This window comes from Phlebotomus papatasi, chromosome 4, assembly GCF_024763615.1.
Source record: "Phlebotomus papatasi isolate M1 chromosome 4, Ppap_2.1, whole genome shotgun sequence".
Taxonomy (NCBI): Eukaryota; Metazoa; Arthropoda; class Insecta; order Diptera; family Psychodidae; genus Phlebotomus; species Phlebotomus papatasi.
Window position 1 is genome coordinate 2503789 of NC_077225.1, and position 24560 is coordinate 2528348.

General features: G+C 38.0%; 1 protein-coding gene and 1 long non-coding RNA gene across 2 annotated transcripts; one reads left to right on the forward strand and one right to left on the reverse strand.

The window, feature by feature from the left end:
- The first annotated feature begins 10376 nt into the window (after nucleotides 1-10376).
- LOC129808631 (uncharacterized) lies at nucleotides 10377-11430 on the forward strand. The gene is made up of 3 exons (XR_008752433.1): nucleotides 10377-10585; nucleotides 10655-11141; nucleotides 11209-11430. It is a non-coding gene; the product is annotated as an uncharacterized LOC129808631 (long non-coding RNA).
- A 4863-nt stretch (nucleotides 11431-16293) lies between these two features.
- On the reverse strand, nucleotides 16294-17745 carry LOC129808514 (uncharacterized). Its single transcript, XM_055858291.1, has one exon. It carries the CDS (start codon nucleotides 17743-17745, stop codon nucleotides 16294-16296), a length of 1452 nt encoding a protein of 483 aa, XP_055714266.1.
- Between the last annotated feature and the right edge of the window lie 6815 nt (nucleotides 17746-24560).

Consider the following 24560-nt stretch of genomic DNA (forward strand, 5'->3'; position numbering starts at 1 on the left):
AAACAGAGTGTGAGAAATTGAAGGCTAAAAAAACGCTAATATTCGGTGATTTTAACATAGACATCAACTCTAATGACAAAAAGATTAAGAGTGCAGCTGAAGAAGTCTCTAATACACTTATAAAAGAGGGATTTATTTTGTGTAATGGTGGTCCGGCAACTAGACTTCAAACGAATGCTCTACTGGATCATATCTACACCAATGAAATAAATTTAGAAATGGATCTTTCCTATATTGAAATGGACATTTCTGATCATATGGTGATAGTAGGAGCGTTCGGAATAGGGAACAGTGAAAACGCTAGTGAAGATAATAATAGAACTTGTCAAATTAAAATAATAAATTATAGTAAAATTGTAAATAGTCTAATAAAATATCCTATAAAAATCGGTGATAGTGACCTAGAAGGAAAAACTACTCAATTTTTAAAATCTATTCAAAACCTACAAATAAATAATACAAAAGTGATTGAAACTAAAAAAAAGGATAATGAAACATGGATTGATAATAAATACAAAGATCTAGTTTTAAGAAAACAAGTGTGGTACGGGAAGTGGAGAAAAGATAAACAAAACACTACCTTAAAAATCGAATACCAGTATTGGAAAAAAGAGGCTTAAAAGTATAAAGAAATATGTAAGTCAAACTATTACAATAATAAATTTCAGAAACATAAATATGACATTAAAAAATCCTGGTCTACTCTAAATGAATTAGTAAATAACCAAAAGAAATCAAAAAACGTGATTAAAGTTATAGAACATGCAAAAACAAATTCTAATAAAATTGAAATACTAAATAATATAAATAAATATTTTGCAAATATGGGAAATAATCTTATAAAATCATATAATACTATTACAATAATAAAATATGTGGCTCCAGTTTGCAATGTGTTTAGATTCCAAACAATTACTGTTAGGGAAGTCGACAAAATAATTTCAAATCTAAAAAATACTCAATCAATGGGTCCTGATGAGATAAAGACGACAACATTTAAAAAGTGTGTAAAAATGTTGTCAAGAGACATATGTACAATTGTAAATGACAGTTTACATGCTGGAAAGGTGCCTTTAATGCTAAAAAGTTCGGTGATAACGCCAATTTACAAGGGTGGTGATGAAAATGACTGGTCTAACTATAGACCAATAAATGTCATCTCAGTTATGGCAAAAATTCTTGAAGCAGTAGTAGCGGAACAACTGCGTCACCACATGGATGTACAGCAGATCCTTTCCAGACACCAGTATGGCTTTCGCCCTAACTCATCTACGAATGCGGCACTGTATGATCTAGTGAGTGAGCTACAGGGAGCTAGGGACTTAGGAATGGAGGCTCTTGCAATATTCGTGGATATACGCAAAGCCTTCGATTCTGTTGATCACGCAATCCTATTGCGTAAGCTGCACAGATATGGCTGTATAGGTGTCACGAAGGACTGGCTACGAGACTACTTGTCAGAAAGGAAACAGCGAGTGCAATATGGAGATCTGGTGTCTGCAGAAGTCGTTTGTCCGGCAGGTGTACCACAAGGAAGTCGGCTGGGCCCCATACTCTTCACACTTTTTATAAACGATATAGAGGAAGCTGGGTTCCATGGAAAACTATTTGTTTACGCAGACGATATATGCATATTAAATATAGGAAGAAGCAAAGAAACTATATTCGAAAAATCGCAAAGTGATCTAAATAAACTCAATGCATGGGCAAGTGCAAATAAAATGACAATTAACGAACAAAAAACTAAGTATATGTATTTTGGGAAGAAGGATATTGGTGCCAAATTAGAATATAATAACAAAAATCTTGAAAGAGTATCAAACTTTAAATATCTAGGAGTAATATTGGATGATAAGCTATGTTTCGAAGAACATTTGAAAAGTCTCATAAAAAAACTATCGTCGCTGCTAGGAACCATAGCAAGGAATAAATACAGAGGTATTCCTAAAGATATTAGGCGTACAATATATCATTCTTTGTGTGAGCCGATTTTAAGCTATGGAGCTCAGATATGGGGATGTGCCAACAAAGATATGTTAAATAAAGTCAGTAGAATACAAAATAAAATTGTTAAAATAATTTTTAAGTATAGGAGACTCACAAAATCTGAAACTTTGTATAAAGAACTAAAGTTACTTCCAATTAAAAAAATAATCAAGGTACAACAAATATTACACATTCACAAAATAAAACACAAATTAATTCACACACAATCTAATTTACTAGAACTTGCACAAGATAGTAGAAGACAGGGAGATATAATAAATATTCGACCTAGGACTACAAAATATGGTACTAAATCTATTTCATTCAACTCAATAGCTAATTACAATAACCTTCCTATAAAATTAAAAAGAAATTCTGAAGAATACACACTAAAGAAATTTAAAAAAAAACTGTAATTGAACTTATGTAAAAGAAATATCACACAAATCTATACAAAATTAAAACTTATGGTGAGTTTTGTATAGCCTTAAATAGGAACAGCATTGTATCTTTAGGCATGAAATAAACTTCAAATTGAATTGAATTGATTTATTGGCTCCGTACAGTAATAACCTCTCGATGAGCAAAGCCACTCTAAGGCCAAGCCAAATCTGTTTGAAAATCTACCGGAATCCTAAAGTGTAAGTTCATATACCCGCCACTTTAGCGCTGATTGTTCTGCCATTTCCAATTTGGATATTCTTGACACTTTAATCGTCAATAATGTCAACAACAGTGTAGAGGAAAGCACTCTCCCTTCGAACCTTTACACCTTTGTATAATGTAAATTTTCTTTTACTTTCCTAAGAGACATGCACATTTCTATTAAATATTAGTTAGCTTATCGTCAATTATTGACAATTACGTGATAATTAATAGTAAATATTTTAGGAAAACTAAGAGAAATTCACATTATTCACACGTATGAATGTTAGAAGGGAGAGTACTTTCCCCTACAAATACTTGCTGCAAAAAAATGAATTTTTGTGTAGTTTTGTGGAATTTCAGGATGACAGAACGTTCTAATCGCAATGCCATTAAAAGCCAGTGATAAGCCTAAATGGGCTTATGGTACGTGTGATTCTTTCATTGAAAATTCTGATTGGGGGCAAATTTGAAGTCCAGATAAGCTTATGTTAGCTGAGATTCCATACAGACAACCTCGAAATGCGTGCAACTCGAGGTTCATTGCAAATTGGAAACCATGCTTATGCGATTGCCAGTGGAACTTCAGAAGTAAGAAGTCGACACAGTTGTGTTAGTTTCGGCCGTCGAAAACTGTTTGCTCAAGTATTTTTTGCCAAAAACCTGCAAAATGAATTAAACAATGGAAGTATAATAAAAGCAGTGAAAGTAAAGAAAACTTAGAATTTGAGTGATTTAGTGATGGTTCAAGAATATTCACAACATAGTCATGGTACAACGATTACGCAAGCTGCTCTTTCCTGGAGTTCAAGCAGTTAAGATAAATTATTTGTTTTCACTGCAAAATTAAAATTTTTTCCGTGCCTTAACCAAAATAAGTTTTCTTAATTGATGGCGGATGAGGTTCTATACAAGATGTATTGCATTACTCTATTCGTACAATCCTCGTATGGTAATACATGTCCACACGACAGGAACGCCTTGGACACATCATTAGAGAAGCATATCCATATTATCTGTTGAATGGAGGACTGAGCTACATCTGAATCGATGACACCATGGATGAGCACCTGACACAGCTCCGAAAAACTTTCTTCAACAGTAGTCCTTCTACTGAAGACATTTAGCAAAAGATGCTTTTTTTGATTAGGAGTTAAAATGGTGTCGCTCCGCAGCATTTCCTCCAAATTATTCATTAACAAAGTGTAGAGGATCGGAATCTCACATCCTTTGAGGTGTTCGATGAGTTCATCTAGTGTTTCTTCCACGACTATTAAAGTCACCACTTCACTGCGGATCACAGTGGCGCAATAGGTAAGAGCATTGGCTCTTGGGCGAATGAGATCACTGACTCAACTGTCACAATTGTGAGTTTGAGTTCTACCCGATGTAAAGGATTTGAATATCTGACATAGACAATTTTCACATGTAACAATAACATGCGATTTTGCCTAACAACTCCGGGAGGATGGAAAAATGCATCTGCATTGCAGGGAAGGTGCTTCTGGGCGGTCAACAACGGGCTTAGTAGATTCGTCCACTACGAGAATTAACATTGTAAAAATGATTACCTTGTATATCTCAATATTATTAATAACAATTTACCACACCACTTTCACTTTTGCCGTTAGCAAAAAATTTGACCAGCCGATATTCAATTATTTGGCGCGATATCTTCGTAATTTACCGGTCTGAGAGTGGAACAAATCTAATATCTTTTTTCAGAATTCAACCTCATTAATCATTCAGGATGTCTACCAATGGTGGAGAATTTAAAACGGATTAAATAATAAAAAAGTGTTAGATGTCCATTTACATACAGACTAGACGCATAAGTCGTCTCAAATAATATTCCGAAAAAATATATTGTTGTGGATGGGATTTTAGAAGTGAGGCAGCTGAGGTTCTTGCTGAACTTGAGGACGGACAATGCACCACTGAAAGCGGAAACAGTCAAAAAACACTCAACTCTCTTCTTAGTAGCACTTATTTATTATCGAATTTCGGTAGGGGGCACAGCCAGTTTAGATGTCAATGTCAATTTGACGTGTGATACAATTTTATTGGGTAGTGTTTGTTTACAAGTTCCAAGATTGACAAAAAAGGGATGGCAAAGCGTCCGAGGCTTTGCGAGCTGCTCGAACTCCCGAGAAAGAGCTCTCCCTTATATACCTTTTAGCAAGCTTTCTGATGTATAGAAAATTATTGTCGAATTTAATTTGTCTGTAAATCACCACAAAACCATCTTGAAGTTGAAAATTGTTCAAGAAGAGGGTCTCAAAAAATCATTAATCTTTTAATTAATTATTTGAACAAATCGGGTGAAAATTAAGTTTTAACCTTCAATAATTCAAGATGGCGATTTTTCCGGTGAAAAGTGTCTAAGGACGAAATGTTCAGCTGGACTACCTCCATAACATATCTAAAAATGAAGGAAATCGTCAGGGCCAATTTTTTTTTTAAATTAGAAAAACCTCATTTTTTGCCTATTTTTGGGGGATAGGGAGCGTATGAAGGGGGAGGGGGTAAAAACAAAAAAAATTACGTTCGAGGTAATGTCATTTGAGGAGGGGTCACCGAAGACCCGAAGTTGATATCTCTTACCGTTGATTTTTTATATGGGTCAGAAGACTGAAAAAGTGCGAAAAACAGTATTTTTAAAAAAGGGCTATTACCGTTACTTTCCCGATCCATCACCGATTGTGACCGATGCAGTCGGGTTCAGAATTAAAAGATCTTTCAAAAATGTCCAAATTTGTCCAAATCCGTTGAAAATTAGGCCCTCTAGGGTAGTTGACCTTTGACCTTGAATAATTCAAGATGGCGATTTTTCCAGTGATAGGTGTCTAAGGACGAAATGTTCAGCTGGACTACCTCCATAACATATCCAAAAATGAAGGAAATCGTCACGGCCAATTTTTTTTAAAATTAGAAAAACCTCATTTTTTGCCTATTTTTGGGGGATAGGGAGCGCATGAAGGGGGAGGGGTAAAACCAAAGAGATTACTTTCAAGATAATGTCATTTGAGGTGGGGTCACCGAAGACCGGAAGTTGATATCTCTTACCGTTGATTTTTTATATGGGTCAAAAGACTGAAAAAGTGCGAAAAACAGTATTTTTTAAAATAGGACTATTACCTATACTTTCTCGATCCGTCACCGATTGCGACCGATGCAGTCGGGTTCAGGATTAAAAGATCTTTCAAAAATGTCCAAATTTGTCCAAATCCGTTGAAAATTAGGCCATCTAGGGTAGTTGACCTTTGACCTTGAATAATTCAAGATGGCGATTTTTCCGGTGATAGGTGTCTAAGGACGAAATGTTCAGCTGGACTACCTCCATAACATATCCAAAAATAAAGGAAATCGTCAAGGCCAATTTTTTTGAAAATTAGAAAAGCCTCATTTTTTGCCTATTTTTGGGGGATAGGGAACGCATAAAGGGGGACGGGGTAAAAACAAAGAGATTACTTTCGAGATAATGTCATTTGAGGTGGGGTCACCGAAGACCGGAAGTTGATATCTCTTACCGTTTAAATTTTTTATATGGGTCAGAAGACTGAAAAAGTGCGAAAAACAGTACTTTTAAAATAAATCTATTACCGTTACTTTCCCGATCCATTACCGATTGTGACAGATGCAATCGGGTTCAGAATTAAAAGATCTTTCAAAAATGTCCAAATTTGTCCAAATCCGTTGAAAATTAGGCCCTCTAGGGTAGTTGACCTTTGACCTTGAATAATTCAAGATGGAGATTTTTCCGGTGATAGGTGCCTAAGGACGAAATGTTCAGCTGGACTACCTCCATAACATATCCAAAAATGAAGGAAATCGTCAAGGCCAATTTTTTTTTAAATTAGAAAAACTTCATTTTTTGCCTATTTTTGGGGGATAGGGAGCGCATGAAGGGGGTGGGGGGTAATTTGGGTAAGTTAGTTCGATAGAATGTATTGACATTGTGGGGGGTCACCGAAGACCGGAAGTCAATATCTCTTACCGTTTAGCAGCTAGAATTTTGCAAAGTTGAAAAAAAAAGTCGATTGTGAAAACTGCTCTCTCTTGGAGTTCGAGCAGTTAAAAGGTGATTAAGTGGCTCCGATCTGTGGGGGCCTGTTGATTTTCCTGGTGAGTTAATTTCCAGACTCCAACTCCGTCCATTGCCGATCCCCCTCATCCAGGGAAATGTGGAGCACGTCTTCTGAGGTAGAATGCTGTTCAGCAACTGCTCCAGGAACCCCGGACTGGGATTGAGAACCGAGGGAGCCCAAGCCCACCTGTACCAGGGGAACCAACCGGGCACTGCCACAACGCGTGGAAGTCTCTAGATGCCCCTGCAGAAACAACACCCGAAGTTTCTGGCGCCGGATTATGCGACCAGCGCGACGAGTTTTTTGGAGGACGCGCCGAAAAGGACAAACTTTGTCATCTTCCCAGAGAGGCCTCGGAGGCAATATTCGCATTCAATGGGGCGGCGGGGAAGGTGGATAGAACTGCGTCCACTACCACAGTAGTGGCACTCCGGACTCCCGAATTGGCGCAGGTGATTAGAGTCGCCAAATCTGAACTGAGCACCGCCGAGGGGCTACTCTACGCTCGGGGTAGTCAAGAGACGTGCACCCTAAGGGTTTGTCTGACCTCCCTGAGCTCCGTCAGACGACCAGCAATGCCTGCTTAGATGCGGATGGAATCTTGGGCGCGATACCGGTAAGGATTACTGGGAAATAGGGGTCGTACCCGTGACCTTGGTGGCCTGACACTGGTAAGGGGAACCAAGAGATGCACCTCTAGTCAGGACAGGGTAAGAAAAAAATGGGGTGTGGGGGATTTTATTTACTGGGAGCAATTGAGAGCGTCATTTGTAATTGCTGCGCCGCAGAATGCCCTAAATAACCAGTGTGGGTAAATAATTACCACTACTCACTTCTCGATTTTTAGTTCTCCTGGTAGGGGAACGGGAGTTCGAGTATACTCAAAAGAGGCAGATAGAGGGCAATGGCGATCTAGTCTATTGTGTTCTAGTCTATCTAGTGTCTATCTGGTCCAAAAACCCAATTTGCTGTGCCGGAACCTTCCCCAAATGATCCGGCACAACAATATTCTCGGATGTTTTCTGCGAAAAATTAAAAATTTGTCTGATTCATTTTTGCCTTACGGTGTTATCACACTAGAAAATTTCACATTGAAAAGTTGCTCATTAAAACTTCTAGAACCACTCGAAATCGCTGATTTAGCCAGGACACATTGCTAGAATTGCTCAATGTCACGATGGCACACGGGTTGTCAGATGAGTGTTTTTGTTTTTGAAGCATTTCAGTCGTTTGAGTAAAAATGTGTGATTTTAGTGACGAAGAGGAAGTTATCCTCCTGTACACTGCTTTTGTGTCGTGCAAAAGGACCCGCAAAGGGAAAAGAAGGAGGATGTGGGCGAGAGATTGGCTTTTAACGCGACCTTCACATGGTTTCGTTGAAAATCTTTATGACAACATCGCAAGTGGAGATTTTTTTGGACACAATGATTTTTTCCGGATGACTTCGGAGGAATTTGAAGAGCATCTTCAAATCGTAGGGCCATATCTACAAAAGAAGGCGATTTGTGACTCAATTTGTCGCAAACGGATTGAAAACTATTAGATCGGCTGCCTCTATTTTTGAATTCTCGACATATTTGTAGTCCCAAATGACGGATTCTTGATGTGTAGCCTCAATCAATTCCGCCACCATCTCATTTGACCACGAAATCCTAGAAGTTTATGAAGGAATATAAAATGTAGATCGAACACATTTTTGTTTAGCTTTTTTCTTACTTATCCTCTTCACGGATCTTTTTCAATGCCTTTCGCCCTTTCATCTCCATCTCGTTTACGATAAATTGGCACTACTTTTAATCACAATTTCATCACTAATAAACTGGTGGGAGAGTTGTGGTGCAGAAACTACCCGAATGACTGCAATAAAGTAGTACCAGATGCAAATGTAATGAGCAAATTTTGCTCATTATTTGCTCATTAGTTATCAATCGTATTTATGCTATTTTAATCTATTTAAACCAATTTTTGTGACTCGAGTCTACTTTTTTATCACTAAATGAATCGATTTCTAAAAGTTCTTGAAGAAAATTGCACAATAGGGCATATATCAGCAACAATTGATGTAAATCACATGAAAATTTTCATGTGAAATTCTCTAGTGTGATACCACGGTTAGATTTTCTCACAACTAATAAAAAAATGGACAAATGTTATTATAAGTAAAATAACGATACAATTAATTTATACCATTGATTATGTTTCATAGATGATGGCATGGGGGAAATATTCACATGTGTCAATTAGCAGATAATAATTCGTATGATTGGAATATACTGGACAATGCGCGAGTGAAGAATTGTCACCTGGACCTGGAAGTACAGAGAGGTGAATTTTATTCAGCTCTAAGCGAGCAAAACTTTCCTCTTTAAACTGACGCATGCCAAATGTGTCCAGATCCGCGAGGTGACCACCAGACAGAAGAAAACCACCTAGTTTTTCCCTGCAACAAATTTATTTTAATGATTTCACAATTACTTCTCTTTTTCAATGTGAGCTTTTGTTTTCTTGTTTTATTTTTCATGAGTTTGTTAAAATGTTTTCGAGGTTATGTATTAATGTATCGGTTTGAGAGCAGTGTGAATGTGAAGTTCATCGTGATAATCTTGAAAACTATTTCACTATTCTTCATGTAGTTTCAGTTTATCAATGTAGCATCCTTCTCCTCTTCTCTTTTCCTTGTTGCACCTTCTTTGAAGAAATTGTCTCCCAATTTAGCAAATGAGGAGACTATGGATAGGTTGGAAATCTATTTTGGCTTTCTCTCCATTGTGAAGTGAACAGTGGTAAAAGCTCAGAGAACAGATGAGTTTATGTTTTTTCTGTTTATTTTTTATTTTTTCAACACAGAATACAATTTTTTATCTGTTTCTCCTCTCTGCGTCTTTTTGTAGGCGGCGAAGGGTAGCTTTTAGCTGTCGGAGTTTGACTAGCTTACCTCCTCGCCTCTTGTTTTTCTTCGGCCTAGGATTATTTGTCTGGTTTCCTGTTGCCTTAAGGTTTTGAAAAAGTTACAGAGCTGGGGCCCCTTCTAGTTTGATCACCACTTGTTGGGCTGGTAGTGGTGCTTGGCTGGTGGATGATAGAGTGATCTGCCGGTCGTATCCGGGTTGCAGATTCACTTGCAGATTTTCTAAAAATGGCCTATATGGCTGAGGCCAGTGTGGGACTTGGCTGTGCCGTGGAAAATCCCTCTTTGGTGGCTGATGGCGTCTCTGATGGTGTCCACTGTGTCGACGTGCACTTGGTGGATGTCTGGCCTTTGCCTCTAGCTCCTGGAGTGGAGAGTTGCTGACAATCTTCTCGTCTGGCGAAGACTGCCTTCTTGGAATGGTATTGGCTTTTGGGCTCCCTGGGCTTTCCCTCTTCCGTTTGAGATACTCTTCGATGGAGATTCTCTTGAGTTTCTTCTTCGACTGCAGTTTTTCTCCCGGGGTACTGACAACTTTCCGGGAGTTTTCGAGGAGCCACTGTTGGACTTTCTTCTTGGTCTCCTCCGCCTTATGCTGCTCGTCTGATGATTTGTTGGTGTTTGGTGAGTCCTCCTTTGGTGTCTTCGACCCTTCAGAAGATGCTCCGGTTTTGTAGCTCCTGGCCACTGGTAAGAGATTTGAAATTGTATTAGTTAAAAAAGTCGAAGGACCATGTCCAAGCCATGATGTAAAAAGAAAAGGTGACGAAAAATTGCTTCTTCTTCTTCTTCGAAATTGCCACAATGGCGGATTTTGGTCGCTTTTTTCATCAGTTGCTTTTAAAGTGACAGCATCGACAGCATGCAAAATGTAAACAAACATGTGAGAGTGAAAAATAGTGTTTAATTGTTAATTAATTGTGAAATTGTGAGGTACTTGTGTATAAATTTACGAAAAGTGAGTTTGCAAATTTGCCTTGATACAGTAATTGTGTTATAAGCGATGAAATTTTATGTTTTTCTGTAGGAATGTCTACATCATCAATACGCTGTTGTTTTGGGAACTTCCAGGAAAAACTAGCGCTAATTAACCTCAAGATTAAGTGGAAATTGTCCTTTATGAAGCCCTTCTATTGTATTCACGAGCATGAGGTCAACAAGTGTCCAAAACTACATGAAAATGTCGCTCCTTCTTTTTGAGAAGACAACACCGCATCCAAATCCAAGTCCCTCCGTCATCAGCCTCGCAAAGTCAACGCCAGCACTACAGCCTCCAACAAGTTCAGTCCAATGATCAAGGGCTCCTGGACATCTCCCAGAGTCACTGCTTCCCCTTAAGTCCCATCCACTCAACTGCCGATGGAGTACCCTCACCGCGAGACACGGAAGTGTGGGACATAGTCCCTGCCGCCGCCGGAAAGACCATCGAAGGAAGGAAGAGCTGGGATTGAGGAGTGGAATTTGGGAGGATGTATAGAAGGAAAAGGAAAATAAAGGATTTCGTATCACCATAGGTATGTAGAAAAGGGATTTCGCTCATTTTATCACTTATTTTAAACATTATGTTATTTTATTATTTAGTGCTGGATTATACGACATGATACACAAAATCAATTTAGACGCTGAACTGGAAGTGGGAAGTACAAGAAATTTGAGAACAAGAGAAGGCGAGAGGATCATCAACAGGATTTCATTCCATCTCGGAAGAATACGGTAAGACAGTTAATTATTTGTGGGGATTTGTATCATTTTTCGGCGTATATTTTTGCGAAATTCACGTATTTTTCTTCAAGAAAAGTTAAATTCTCTAGTCATCGTACTCCGCTAATCAATTCAAGATTTTGTATTTCCGATCCTACAAGCAAAAGTACAAGACGAGGATAGCAAACTAGTCATTTTATCATTCGATGAAATGAAAACAAAATGCGAGATTTGTTATGATGTCTCCGGTGATTGTGTGTTGGGACCTCACAGCTATGTGCAAGTCATCATGGCAAGATCTTTATTGGGCAACTGGAAACAGCCCGTATATTACAATTTTGACCAAAAGATGACCAAAGAGATATTATTCTCAGTGGTCAAAAAGTTTGATGAATTTGGGTTTAAAGTGATTGCGATCACCAACGACATGGGTGGAGGAAATAGGGGCCTCTGGAGAGACTTAGGCATATCCGCAATCAATCCCAAGTAAGTTTTTTTTAATGTTTAATACCTATATGCAAATTTTCCAATTTATTAATTTCGAAGTGCGAGCATCCAGATCCAGAGTTGAAAGCACCATCTGGTTTCTCGAAAACAATTTTAGTTATTGGAATACCATAAGGGTTTATTTTGTTTTCTTTTCCTATTTTGCTTAATCAGCTTCCGAGTGGATGATATGGGTGAAGAAATATTCGTATTTCCGGACGCCCCGCATTTGTTAAAACTAATCCGGAATCATTTTCTCGACAAAGGGCTAATGTATAAAGGAGTCCTAGTCAACCAAAACCCTATTCGTGAAATGATTCAACAGACCTCACAAAACGAATTAAGAATTGCTTACAAAGTGTCTGAGGAACATCTCACAGTGAAAGCTGCTGTAAGACAGAAAGTGAAGTATGCAGCACAGTTATTTTCCCGATCAGTTTATGCTGCCCTTATACATTTAGGAAGTGCAGGGAAACTTCGATCCCCAAATTGGCGAGAAACTGCTGAATTCATTAAATTAGTAAACGACTGGTTTGATTTACTAAATTCTTCAGTGCCATACAGGGATTCGAGAGAGCGTGTTCACGCATATTGTGCGTCTCCTGTTCAAAATCAGATCCTTACCGAGATGAAATCGGTAGCAATAAATCTTTTACGGAGAAAAACCAAATTACCATTCCAAAATGGTATTATAATGTTTTCCAACGCATTACCTCTGCTCTACCAGTCAGTGCGCAAGACACACAATGTTCAGTACATATTAACTTCTCGATTAAGTCAAGATGTACTAGAACACTTTTTCTCCGTTGTTCGTAGTATTGGAGGTCTGCACGATCATCCCCATGCACTTGAATTCAAGTATCGCTTCCGAAGGTTGCTTATTTCATCAAACACTGAATCAATGTCCAGGGAACGAAACGTATTGCCGGATAAGGGCTGTTCATCCAACTTTATAACATCTTATGCTAACAGTCCAGAAGTAATCGTATCGCAAGAAACATTAGCAGACTTTGCAGAACCAGAAAACACAGAACACCCAGAACAGGATCACGAAGACAACGCGGACCCCAGTTATGTGGAGGACAACGTGCTGTGCCTTCAAGAAATTCAAGAATGTGGGCTAGAATACATAGCAGGGTACGTGGCTTTTAAGAGACGAGGAACGGAGGTTTTAGGTGAGTTAAACAAAATTAAAAGAAGTATTGAAATAAGTTTAATTTTGTTAATAATTTAAATATTATTAAATTAGTTTTCTTGGTCTCCCCCAACTACAAAACTCAAATAGATTACAATTTGGTCATTTAATTGTTATTCCTTTTGTGAAGTTGGTTAAACGTTATTCAACAGTTAAATTAAAGCGCTGCTACTTGGGTCTCGGAAATATTTTACGCTTTTTTTGCAAATTGTATCTAAAACTAATTTCATTAATTGATTTCAAATGTTTTTGGTAAATAATTTTAAAAGATTTTAACTGAATGGCACTTAAAAATTTGTACATACTGAAAGACTATGATTAAAAAAAAGCCAAGAACTTATTATGATAAACAAGTTATTTCCTACTTCAAACTAAATTAAAAAAAAATAAAATTATTTAACATTATTTTTCAGGATATCCCACTTCCCAACATGCTGGTGTAAACAGTAGATGGATTCAACTGTTGTCAGAGGGTGGATTGTACTGTCCAACGGACGATTTTCTTGCGCTGGTGTTCGTTATGGAAAGAATATTTGAAAAACACAACCCCACAGATGGAATAAGCAAATCTGCTAACATTTTGCAAACACTCATAAGTGAATCAACCTCCTCACCTTGCTCGGAACAGACCAGGAAACTTTTCTTCCGAACAAGAATATATATCAGGATTAAGTATTTAAATTCTAAAATAAAGGCATCTCAAACTCAAGTCCAAGGAAAAAAGAACAAGAAAAAAATGGTTAAGATTATTACGTGAGACTGAGCTATTGATGTTCCAAATTGTTTCTAATTTTTTTTTCGAGATCAGCAGAAACAAAATTTGTGTAAATATTGTAAATAATTATATACATTTATACATAAAATGTATATATAATACTTATTTTTAATGTAACTAGTGTAAATATTGTAAATACTGTAAATAAATATAATTTTCGTACATTCATCGGAAATAAAAAATTGATTGTTAGAAAAAAAATTTACTTATTTGTCGATTATCCAATTCTACATTTTTTACTTTTATCTAAAAACACTGAGAAATGTGTGATTATTCACCTTATTCGCGACTCCTAAGAAAATAAAAGCCAGTTTTTCTTTACATTTATAAAAGGCTGAATCAATGAAATCAGAATGTCGTGTTGACATTGCCTTGCAATGTTTTCTCATGTATCTACTTTAAAATCGCTAATAGATAATAAATTTGTGTTTGGAAAGTGTATTTTTCTGATTTTCAATAGTTTTTTAGAAAATTACCAGAGCGACCACCTTCAACGAACAATATTTAAAAAGCGACCAAACGACGCCATTTTACATGCTGTCAAAAATTTTCGTCACCTTCTTTACTTACACCATGTGTCCAAGCCCTGACTTGTAGCAGAGCTTAGCCTAGAGGAAGAATCCTTTCCGAAACGTTCAGAAAGGCTCCTTACTCTTTTGCGTAGCTCACGAGGCTGTAATTAAATAGTTGCCGGATAAGTCGTTCCCCTGGCGTCCACAATTGGACAGCCTCTAGCCTCAAGTATAGGGCTATTACTGCCACTTGAAAAATGGCAACCTGGATGCTGCCTCTCCGGGGAATCTAAAGGGTTTCTAGCCCTTCTGACTTGGCTGTGGTGCGCCTCCTTCGTCAACTATTTAATTCAGCTCTACGAGAGCTTCTCTGCACCTGCCGCTTGTTAGGCAAGTTTTAGCTGGGGCCGATGTCTTGTTGGCACTCAGGATGGTTCCGCCGAATCTAGGCCTGTCCAGGAGAATAATTAAGCCCTGCTTATTATTTGGCACTTACTTGTTTGTAGCTGCCGCTGATTCGTGGAGTAAAACTCTGTTGAAGCTGGCTTTTTCATTCTGATTTATTTTAACAAAATTTCTACCTTTCATACAATTCTAATATTCCCACTTCAGATTTGATATTTTTTAAACAATTTCTGTTGTGTTTTGGTGACATATTGACTTAATTTTTCCTATTTACAAAAAATTGCTGATGAATTGCTACATTTTTCCATGTCGTCTTTCACCTTTTGCGGGTGACCTAGTTCATTAATAGTTATTTAACTTTTAATTGATTTTGAATTCTGATATAGCAAATCTATTTTTAAAGAACTTAAAAATGATTTGCCATTGATCCAGGGCTTCAATTTATATCCTAAATACGTTAATTTTGTCCTAAAAGATGTGCAATTTTTAAGTTTTCCTTGCACATAATGTCATAAGTGATACGACTTTTTTTTTATCAATATTAAAAAACCTATACATAATATTTGAATTTTATGGATGAATCCTAGGATTTGAGGTTTTTAGAAGTATTCTAGTATAAGTCTCATCCCAGGATTCGTTCAAGAAATATGAAAATTTTGACGATTAAATAATAAGAAGTAATATTTTCTGTTTAGCCCTGAGCAATTGACAAAGGTAAATTGAAGATATTAAGTAATCCTTATGGTCCTTAAAGGACGAGCCTCCTTGTCCTACTAATTAAGGATATAAAAAATGCAATGAGACCGGTCTTGTCCTTTAAGTCCTTGTAGTTGAGCTGATTTCCTAGCCATTTCTTAGAGACTGCAATTGATCAGCAATGAGCATGAACTTTAAATAACTCTTTTAAAAGTGTTTTGAAGGAGATTTAGAGTCTGAAGGACTTACAATGATGATCTCCTTTACAGAATATTTAAGAACTATTTTAGTTATAATTTATATAGGTTGATATTCTTGTTCATCCTGAACAGTGCAAACAAATCATAATTCATTTTATTAAAAACTATTGGTAAAGAATGTTACCTGTGATATTGAGAGCTGCGATAAGTGAATCTGTGATATTATCTGATGATGGAATGTGTATGCAAACCTGTGATAATGAATGATATGATTCTGCGATAAGTGTCTGAGATAATACCTAAAGGAAGTCCTGGGACAAACCTCTGACAGATTTATAGAGATTAATATTCGGCGAAAAAGACCGATTTTCAGGTTTCTCTGTTCAAATATTTTATTTCACTTATAAATTAACACTAGGTTAACAAAATTGTAATTAAAACTTAATTGTAAATTGCCTTATGGCCAAGATAATGTGTGATTTCTGTGTGTATGATGAAAATGAGTGTTGATTGATGGTGAATGTGATGAGAAGAGAATTTTTCACGGTGTGAAGTTGTCTGAATGTTGAAATTGGATAAGTTATGTGAAGTTAGGTGAGTGTGTTTTTTAAATTTTAGTGAAAACCAACTAACTCTTTAATATTTCATGGAGCTTCGTCTCCATTCTCCCCTGGCAGAACCTCCTGGTTTTGAACTTCATCTGGAAGACGAGCCAAACGAGTGATGGCTCTTGTGTAAATTCCAGTTTGTGTGTTTGACCTTGGCTACTCGTACGTGTCCATCACGTCCGGGATGTACATCGATGATGCGTCCAAGAATCCATGATAGAGGTGGAACGTTATCCTCAAGGATAACCACGAGATCATTTACTTTCAAGTCCGATTGCTCGTGCTGCCACTTTCTGCGTTGTTGCAATTGTGAGAAAACTTCGATGCGAAAGCGACGCCAAAAGTGTTGAACAATTTGCTGATTCCGTTGCCATTTGTCCAATCGGTTTTCTGGCAATGTTGTAATATCGTGTTGTGGTAAAGCATTGAGTGGGGCACCAGTGATGAAGTGACCTGGCGTCAATGCGGCGAGGTCTTCTGGGCTTGAAGAAATGGGTGAAAGTGGTCTAGAATTAAGGCACATTTCAATTTCAGCTAGAACCGTTAGCATTGATTCTTGTGTCATTGGTGTGTTTCCAACGATCCGATAGAAATGTCTGTTAAAGCTCTTCACTGAAGATTCCCACATTCCTCCAAAATGAGCGCTCCTTGGTGGAATAAAATTGAAGTTGACTGTGGCATTTGCTGCATGTTTAGCAATAATCTCCTGGCTGGTTTGAGTTGATAAAACTTGCCGAATCTCCTCAAGCTGCTTTTGAGCTCCAACGAAGTTTTTAGCGTTGTCACAGTAGACATCCGATGGCCTACCTCGTCGTGCGATGAAACGCCTGAATGCCGCGAGAAATGCATTTGTGGATAAATCTGTTACAAGCTCCAGGTGTATGGCGTGAGTAATCATGCACACAAACACTGTGACGTACATTTTCACTGATGCATTTCTCTTGAGAGGTGTCTTAATGAGGAAATATCCACAAAGGTCTACTCCCACTTTGTCAAATGCTCTTGTGAATCGTTGTCTATAGGGAGGCAAATTTCCCATAATTTGCTGCATGGGTTGTGGGTGGCATCGAAAACACTTGACGCATCTACGACGAGCAGCTTTTGCAACGTCCAGTCCTCTGAGAGGCCAATATTCCTGTCTGATCGTGTAAAACATGAGCTGCGGACCTCCATAGCAGGTTTCACGGTGCACCCTGTCTGCAATAAGCTTTGAAAATGTATGTTTATTTGGCAATATTGCAGGATGTTTCTGAGAAGATGAGATTTGTGCATTCTCAATTCTGCCCCCCACACGTAGAATGTCTAGCTCATCCATGTATGGACACAAATCTTTGATTCGAGAAGTGTTTGACAGCTTTTGTTTCCCTTTTAGACGTCTGATGTCATCAGCACAGCATTCAGCTTGAATGGCACGAATTACTTGAATGTTGGTGTCAGTGAGTTCTTGGGAGGTTAATGGGCCACAAATGATGTCCTCGCCATGGATACGAGAACGGAGATTGTGGAAATATCGACGCCAGATTGACAAAGTCCTGATCATTTTTGAGTGTGATGAAAATTTGTTGATGATTGTCCAAAAACTATTTCGACTGGTCACTGCACAAACGACTTTCTGCTCTAATTCAACCTCTGACACTTGAACACTGGGAATTTCACGTTTTTCCTGAAGTTTCTTTGTATTTGGGCCACTCCACCACAAAATATTGTCCTTCAGCTTGCTTGGGCTCAATCCTCTTGATGTAAGATCAGCGGGATTGAGGGCAGATGGCACATGAAACCAATTTTCACGAGGTAAAATATTTTGAATTTTTGACACTCTGTTTGCCACAAAAGTTTGCCACCTTTTGGGCTCCGATGACAATCAACACAATACTATTGTAGAATCTGTGAAGGCTGCAATCGAATCTACACGCACTGTTAATGCAAATTGAACACTATGAAGGAGTTTCATAGCCAAAAGGGCTGCACACAACTCTAACCTTGGCAGAGACACTTGCTTTAAGGGTGCGACGCGAGTTTTTGCACATAACAATCGACTTGTCAGCTGATTGCCAGAAACTGGGTCAATAGCCTGAAGGTAAATACATGTCCCAAAGGCCTTTTCGGATGCGTCACAAAACACTGACAGCTTCACGAGTTGATGAGGTTGGTGAGCAGAAGTTATGTGACGAGGAATCCGGAACTCCATCAAATGTTTGCAAAACAGTCGTGTCCACAAGTTCATCGTCCCAATCGGCTTTGACAAGCCAAAGAGATTGCATAAGAATCTTTGCCTGGATGGTGACTGGTGCCAACAATCCGAGAGGGTCAAAGATTCTTGACATTTCTGAGAGGATGACTCTCTTGGTGATGGTTTGAGAAGATGAAGAAACCTTGAATGTAAATTCATCACTAACGGGATTCCATTGCAGGCCCAATGTGGTGATAGTCTCTGTAGATGAGAGATCCAGTGGCTCTGTGATCTCTCTTTCGCTGAGGGGAACATTTTTGAGTGCTTCTGAGCTATTGGACATCCACTTTGATAGTTGAAATCCTCCTTTGCGCATATGTAAATTGATCTGAGACTGCAATTCCTGAGCTTCAGCAACTGTTGGGCTCCCGGAAATGAAATCATCTACATAAAAGTCACGGGAAGCTGCTGGTTTTGCCACTGGGAAATTATCACCCTCTTCCTCCACGAGTTTACTGATGCATCTCGTGCTAAGATAACTGGCACTTCCTGTCCCATAGGTCACAGTAGACAGCAAGTATGTATTCATGGGAAGATGTGGTGCTTCACGCCAAAAAATACGTTGCATATTTTGATCATCTGAGTGCACACGTACCTGTCAAAACATCTTTTTGATGTCTGCTTTTACAACGATATTATGTTCTCTGAACCTCAATAAAATTGCAAAAAGGTCATCCTGCGTTTTGGGCCCCACCATCAGTACGTCATTCAGAGATACTCCGCTGCTTGTTTTGGCAGATGCATCGAATACCACCCTTACTGGTGTAGAGGATGATACTTTGAAGACGGGGTGATGAGGTAAGTAAACAGGTGGTCGGTCTGAGTGATAGGTTTCCGGAAGAAGACGCATGTGACCGAGACTTTCATATTCACGCATAAAAGCAACATATTTCTCCCGAAGATCTGGATTGCGCTGGAGCTTTTTCTCGATGCAAAAAAACCTTTTGAGAGCCAATGTTTCTGACTTACCCAGTGCTTCAAGATTGTCTCGTAGTGGGAGTCGCACGACAAAACGACCATCTGAATCCCTGGTTGTGTGTTGTGTGAAATGAGTTTCACACAATTGCTCTTCCTTAGACAAAAGCTTTTCAGGCATAGGTGGCTCCTCTACCGTCCAAAATCGTTCCATTTGCTGGTGAAGAGTATCTGACATGTTGAGAGAGCAGAGGCAAGTAGACACACAGGAACTCGCGAATGCAGATGTAGATTCACAAGGGGTGCTTCCGGCTATAATATAACCGAAAGCTGTCTCTTAGAGGGTTGGTGATTCTTCAAAACGTCCAGAACGGAGCGCCTTCATAAATACTTCAGCTCCCAAGAGCACATCAATCCTGCTGCGTATATTATACTCGAAATCTGCAAGTGGAATGCCTGCAGGAATATGCCAAAGCACCTCAAATGTTGAACTTGGCTGATCATCGACGATGGAATCAAGTACTATGAAATCCAAGTCCATTGTGAAATTCCCATCTTGAGATGAGAATGTAAAATGAGTGGAATTATTGGATGATGTTTTATGCTGTCCAATGCCAGAAACTACAATTATTGCCTTGAGGGAGTGTACGAAGCTTACTCTTCTGTACAAATGAATTTGTCACGAAATTAGTCTGGCTGCACGAATCGATGAGAGCTCGACACTTGTGGAGTCTGCCGTCTCCTCCCTTGACCATGATTGTTGCTGTAGGTAGTAAAATTTGCTCGGAGATGACCTTGCGCTGGAGATTACTGACCAAGCTAACTGGCACTCCCCCAGAGGATGAAGGAACTGGATTGATGGGAGCCTCTGGTGGGACCTGACTATTCTCAGAAGGTACTACAAGGGCATCATGAAGCAAAGTATTATGCTTCACCTGACATTTGCGACAATTGGAACTCTGGCAAGCTTCTGTAGTATGGGAATCTCGAAGACAATTCAGGCAAAGTTTAGCTTTCTTGACTAGCTGAAGCCTTTGAGCAGGGGTTGCTGATTGAAACTTTTGACATTGGTAGCTGTAGTGAGCTCCTTGATGACACATCTGACAGTTCTTGATAGACACTGCTAGAGCTGTCTTGGAAGATTTGGATGGCTTGGCACCCTTTGAATTTCCATTTTGCTTCTCACGATTCGAGCTGTTATTCTTCTTCATGGATGCTTCCACTGAGTCGCATCTTTTCTCCAAAAAGTCCAGGAACTCATCCCAAGAGGGAACCCCTGACTGTGGAAATTCCCTGGTCCAGAGACTGTGTGTCTCATTGTCCACCTTCCGGAGAATGTAGTTGATCAGCCAGATATCACGTTCTTCGTGCCCCAAAGTTTCTACTGCGTTGATAGTTTCCAGGCTTGTGTTTAGTAGATTCCTGAGAAGAATTGGATTGTTATCCGGAACCTTTGGCTGCCCAAATAACATATCGATGTGAGCAAACAAAATACATTGTTCTTTGTTGAAACGTTCAACGATGGCATCCCATGCTTTTTCGTAGTTGCCATCCGTCATCGGCAGATGCTTAATAACACCTCTTGCTTGTCCTTCAATGAGACCTCTAAGGTATTGGAATTTTTGCACATTTGACAGTTCATCATTCTCATGGATCGAGCAAACGTAGAGATCTCTGAAGGATTGCCATTCTGTATAATCGCCTGAAAACTTGGGGATATCCAAATCAGGAAGTTTTGCCTTCTTGGAATGACTTTTCTCCCTCTTGGACAGTGCATCAGCAATGACTGTAGTCAATTTACTGATTTGATCATCATTGTTTGCAGCCTGTGGTGGCGTAGGCTCTGTCTTAAATGATTTCAATAATGTCTTGATCCTAAATTCGGCATTGACGACTCTCTCGTTGAAATCCATAACCTCATTTTGCTCGGCCAAAATGTCGACAGCGTTTTCCGGATCAATGAGTTTGATCCAAAATGGATCAATGAAGTTTGCATTTGCTCGTGCAAGAGATTCTAGACGCATTTCCAGGACTGGTGCTGTAGCTGATTCCGCATCCTTGTCAAGAAATTGCTCTATTTTCGTCAATGTCGCTTTGGAGACACCACGCTCAACATGGAGTTGAGAGATTGACTTCTTTGGGGGCATTTTCCAAGAACGCTTTATTGAATGAAGTATGAATCACGTGAATTTACTGTAGGAGCCGATGAGGCTCCCCCGTATGCAAAACGTTGAAGCTGCTGTGTCTCCGGAACGTCAGCACACGGCGTTTTAAATGTCCAGATTATAGGTGCTGGAGCGTCTTCAAAACGTCGGGATGGAGCTGTTGTCTCCTAGGTGCGTGATTCGATCCTCGAATGCCCAGATTGTAGGTGCTGACGCTGCTTCGTAGGACCTTTCCTCGAAGGACCATATGGTAAAGAATGTTACCTGTGATATTGAGAGCTGTGATAAGTGAATCTGTGATATGATCTGATGATGGAATGTGTATGCAAACCTGTGATAATGAATGATATGATTCTGCGATAAGTGTCTGAGATAATACCTAAAGGAAGTCCTGGGACAAACCTCTGACAGATTTATAGAGATTAATATTCGGCGAAAAAGACCGATTTTCAGGTTTCTCCGTTCAAATATTTTATTTCACTTATAAATTAACACTAGGTTAACAAAATTGTAATTAAAACTTAATTGTAAATTAATTGTAAATTGCCTGATGGCCAAGATAATGTGTGATTTCTGTGTGTATGATGAAAATGAGTGTTGATTGATGGTGAATGTGATGAGAAGAGAATTTTTCACGGTGTGAAGTTGTCTGAATGTTGAAATTGGATAAGTTATGTGAAGTTAGGTGAGTGTGGTTTTAATATTTCATGGAGCTTCGTCTCCACTGTACAATGTCTTCATCCTCATCCACTATGATCCAGGAATTTGCAAATTTTAGAGAGCAACTCTTGGATTTTCATCCTTTGCTCCTTACCATCATCACATTTTCACAAGTCCAAGACTTTGTGAGAGTCTTTCAAATTCATTATCAACATTTTTCGCGCGCTGTTATACAATTATCACTGGAAAGTTGTTGACATTTGAGTAAATTTAACCTAACTTTTCTCGCGCCACGCATAAAAAATTGATTTATATTATATTAATTCATTATTTCCCTTAAATTAAAAGGTGTTTGTCAATAACTTTTCATGATAAGTCGAGGAAAGTATTAAAATGAATTTTAATTTACAGGAAAATTGATAAATCAGGTTAAAACAGAAATATTTTTGAACACATATTTTACGCTAATTTTACAATAAATACTCATTTATTTGCAGATAAAGAGCCTTTTTAAGTTTCAAAATTAATCTAAATTAACAATATTCTTCATTTTAAATTATTTGGAACATTTTTTTAAGTAAATGTGAGAGATGAAAATGTTGAGTTTATTCATTTATCAAACTCAACATTTTTGCTCAAACTCACACAATTTTACTCACATTGAGTTGAAACTCAACTCACATCGTTTGAGTTGCGAGCGATTTTTTCGAACAAAATATTCTCAAATTGAGAATCTCATTCTCACATTGAAATTGTAAAATTCGCTTGCAGAACAGATTGTTTTTTCTTAAGGTTACTGATCAATGATTTTGAAAAAGCCCTCTTCTTGGTAAATTTTCAATCTAGAGATGGTTATTTGATTATTTATAGACCAATTTAATTCAATGTTAAACTGATATACATTCGAAAATTTAGCAATACCCAGCGAGCACCAAATGCTAACCGATTGCAATTCAGCTGAAAATATGCGTTTTTTAGCTGAATTTTGCTAAGCTTCAATGAAAATTCGCGAGGTAGTACCATTTTCATATATTTGGTTAGCAATTTTTGTTCGGCGAATGCTGACCGGTCAGCACATTTTGCTGATGGATTCAGCAAAAATGTGCTGAACACCCACATTTTTTCAGCTAACTGTTCTCTCTGGATAAAGCTCTTTCTCGGGAGTTCGAGCAGCTCGCAAAGCTTCGGACGCTTTGCCACCCCTTTTTATTCATATTATCTAATTTGATAACTTCGTTCTTTGTTCGATCCAGAGTTAAAGAGAACGATGATTGAGCCAAGTTTTTGAACTGAAGTCGCTTTTCTAACCGATGTGTTGGGGTACCTAAATAAGCTCAACCTAAGTGTGCAGGTAAGTAGTTTTCATGCAATCGCTCTTTATACTATTCATTACTGTGTGTATGTATACAAAGTAAATGAACTGCGACGAACAATGGTTCTGTTTATTCTTAAATTACAAGATTGCAATTTTTTTTCATATTACAGAAGACGATATTTGGCAACTGGTTTACCAAATGTGGATGCAAAATATTTCCATAGTTCTCATGCTCTCTTTTTTAAACATACTGTAAGATTTTTTCTATTTAAAATTTAAGAATGCACTGGTTTCCTTATTAGTGTTCCTCAATATAACCAGGATCCATGTACTGAGCTACGGTTTGCAATAGAAAAAGTTGCAAATATTTCCCTGTCCTCGTAAAAAATAAAAATAAAAAAAAATAAAAATTTATCGCAATTAGATGAGATTTAACCTGTCATAATCGACTTTCGAGTTACGAAGTCTAACTACAGTTAGTTGCTGTTTAGTTGCTTCATCCTATATGTCACAATATTTTTTTTTTGATAGTTTATTTATTTATTTGTATATTTACCTATTTATTTACTTATTTATTTATTTATTTATTTATTTATTTATTTATTTATTTATTTAATTATTCATTTATTTATTTTTATTTATTTATTTATTTTGTTTAAGGGCGATAATCACGATGAGTTTAGCCACCTTAAGAAAGTGGATAAATTCTTAGAAGAGCTGGATGAAATGGCCAAAGAACTTGCCAGTGGAAACCTCGAAGTACTCCCATCGTGCCGCGAAATTGAGGATGGAGATTTTTCATCTTTAGTTACAGTATTAGATGATCTCCATCGCGATTTCTATGTAGAATTTCTCACAAAATGTGAAGGGATCCGTGAATGTTCAAATAATGATAACACAGAGAGAAGGAATTATCTATCTGCCTTTCCAACCAAATATAGGTACAAATGCATTTTGCCCAAAAACTTTCTGAAAAATGGTTATTGTTTTTTTTTTTTTTTTTTGAAGTGAATACTTTGATAAGAACTGTAATATTTACGTATTCTAGTGTTTGTCAAAAAATAGTTCTT

Coding starts and splice junctions, on each gene's coding strand:
- LOC129808514 (XM_055858291.1), bottom strand. CDS start 17,745: ATGATCAGGACTTTGTCAATCTGGCGTCGATATTTCCACAATCTCCGT.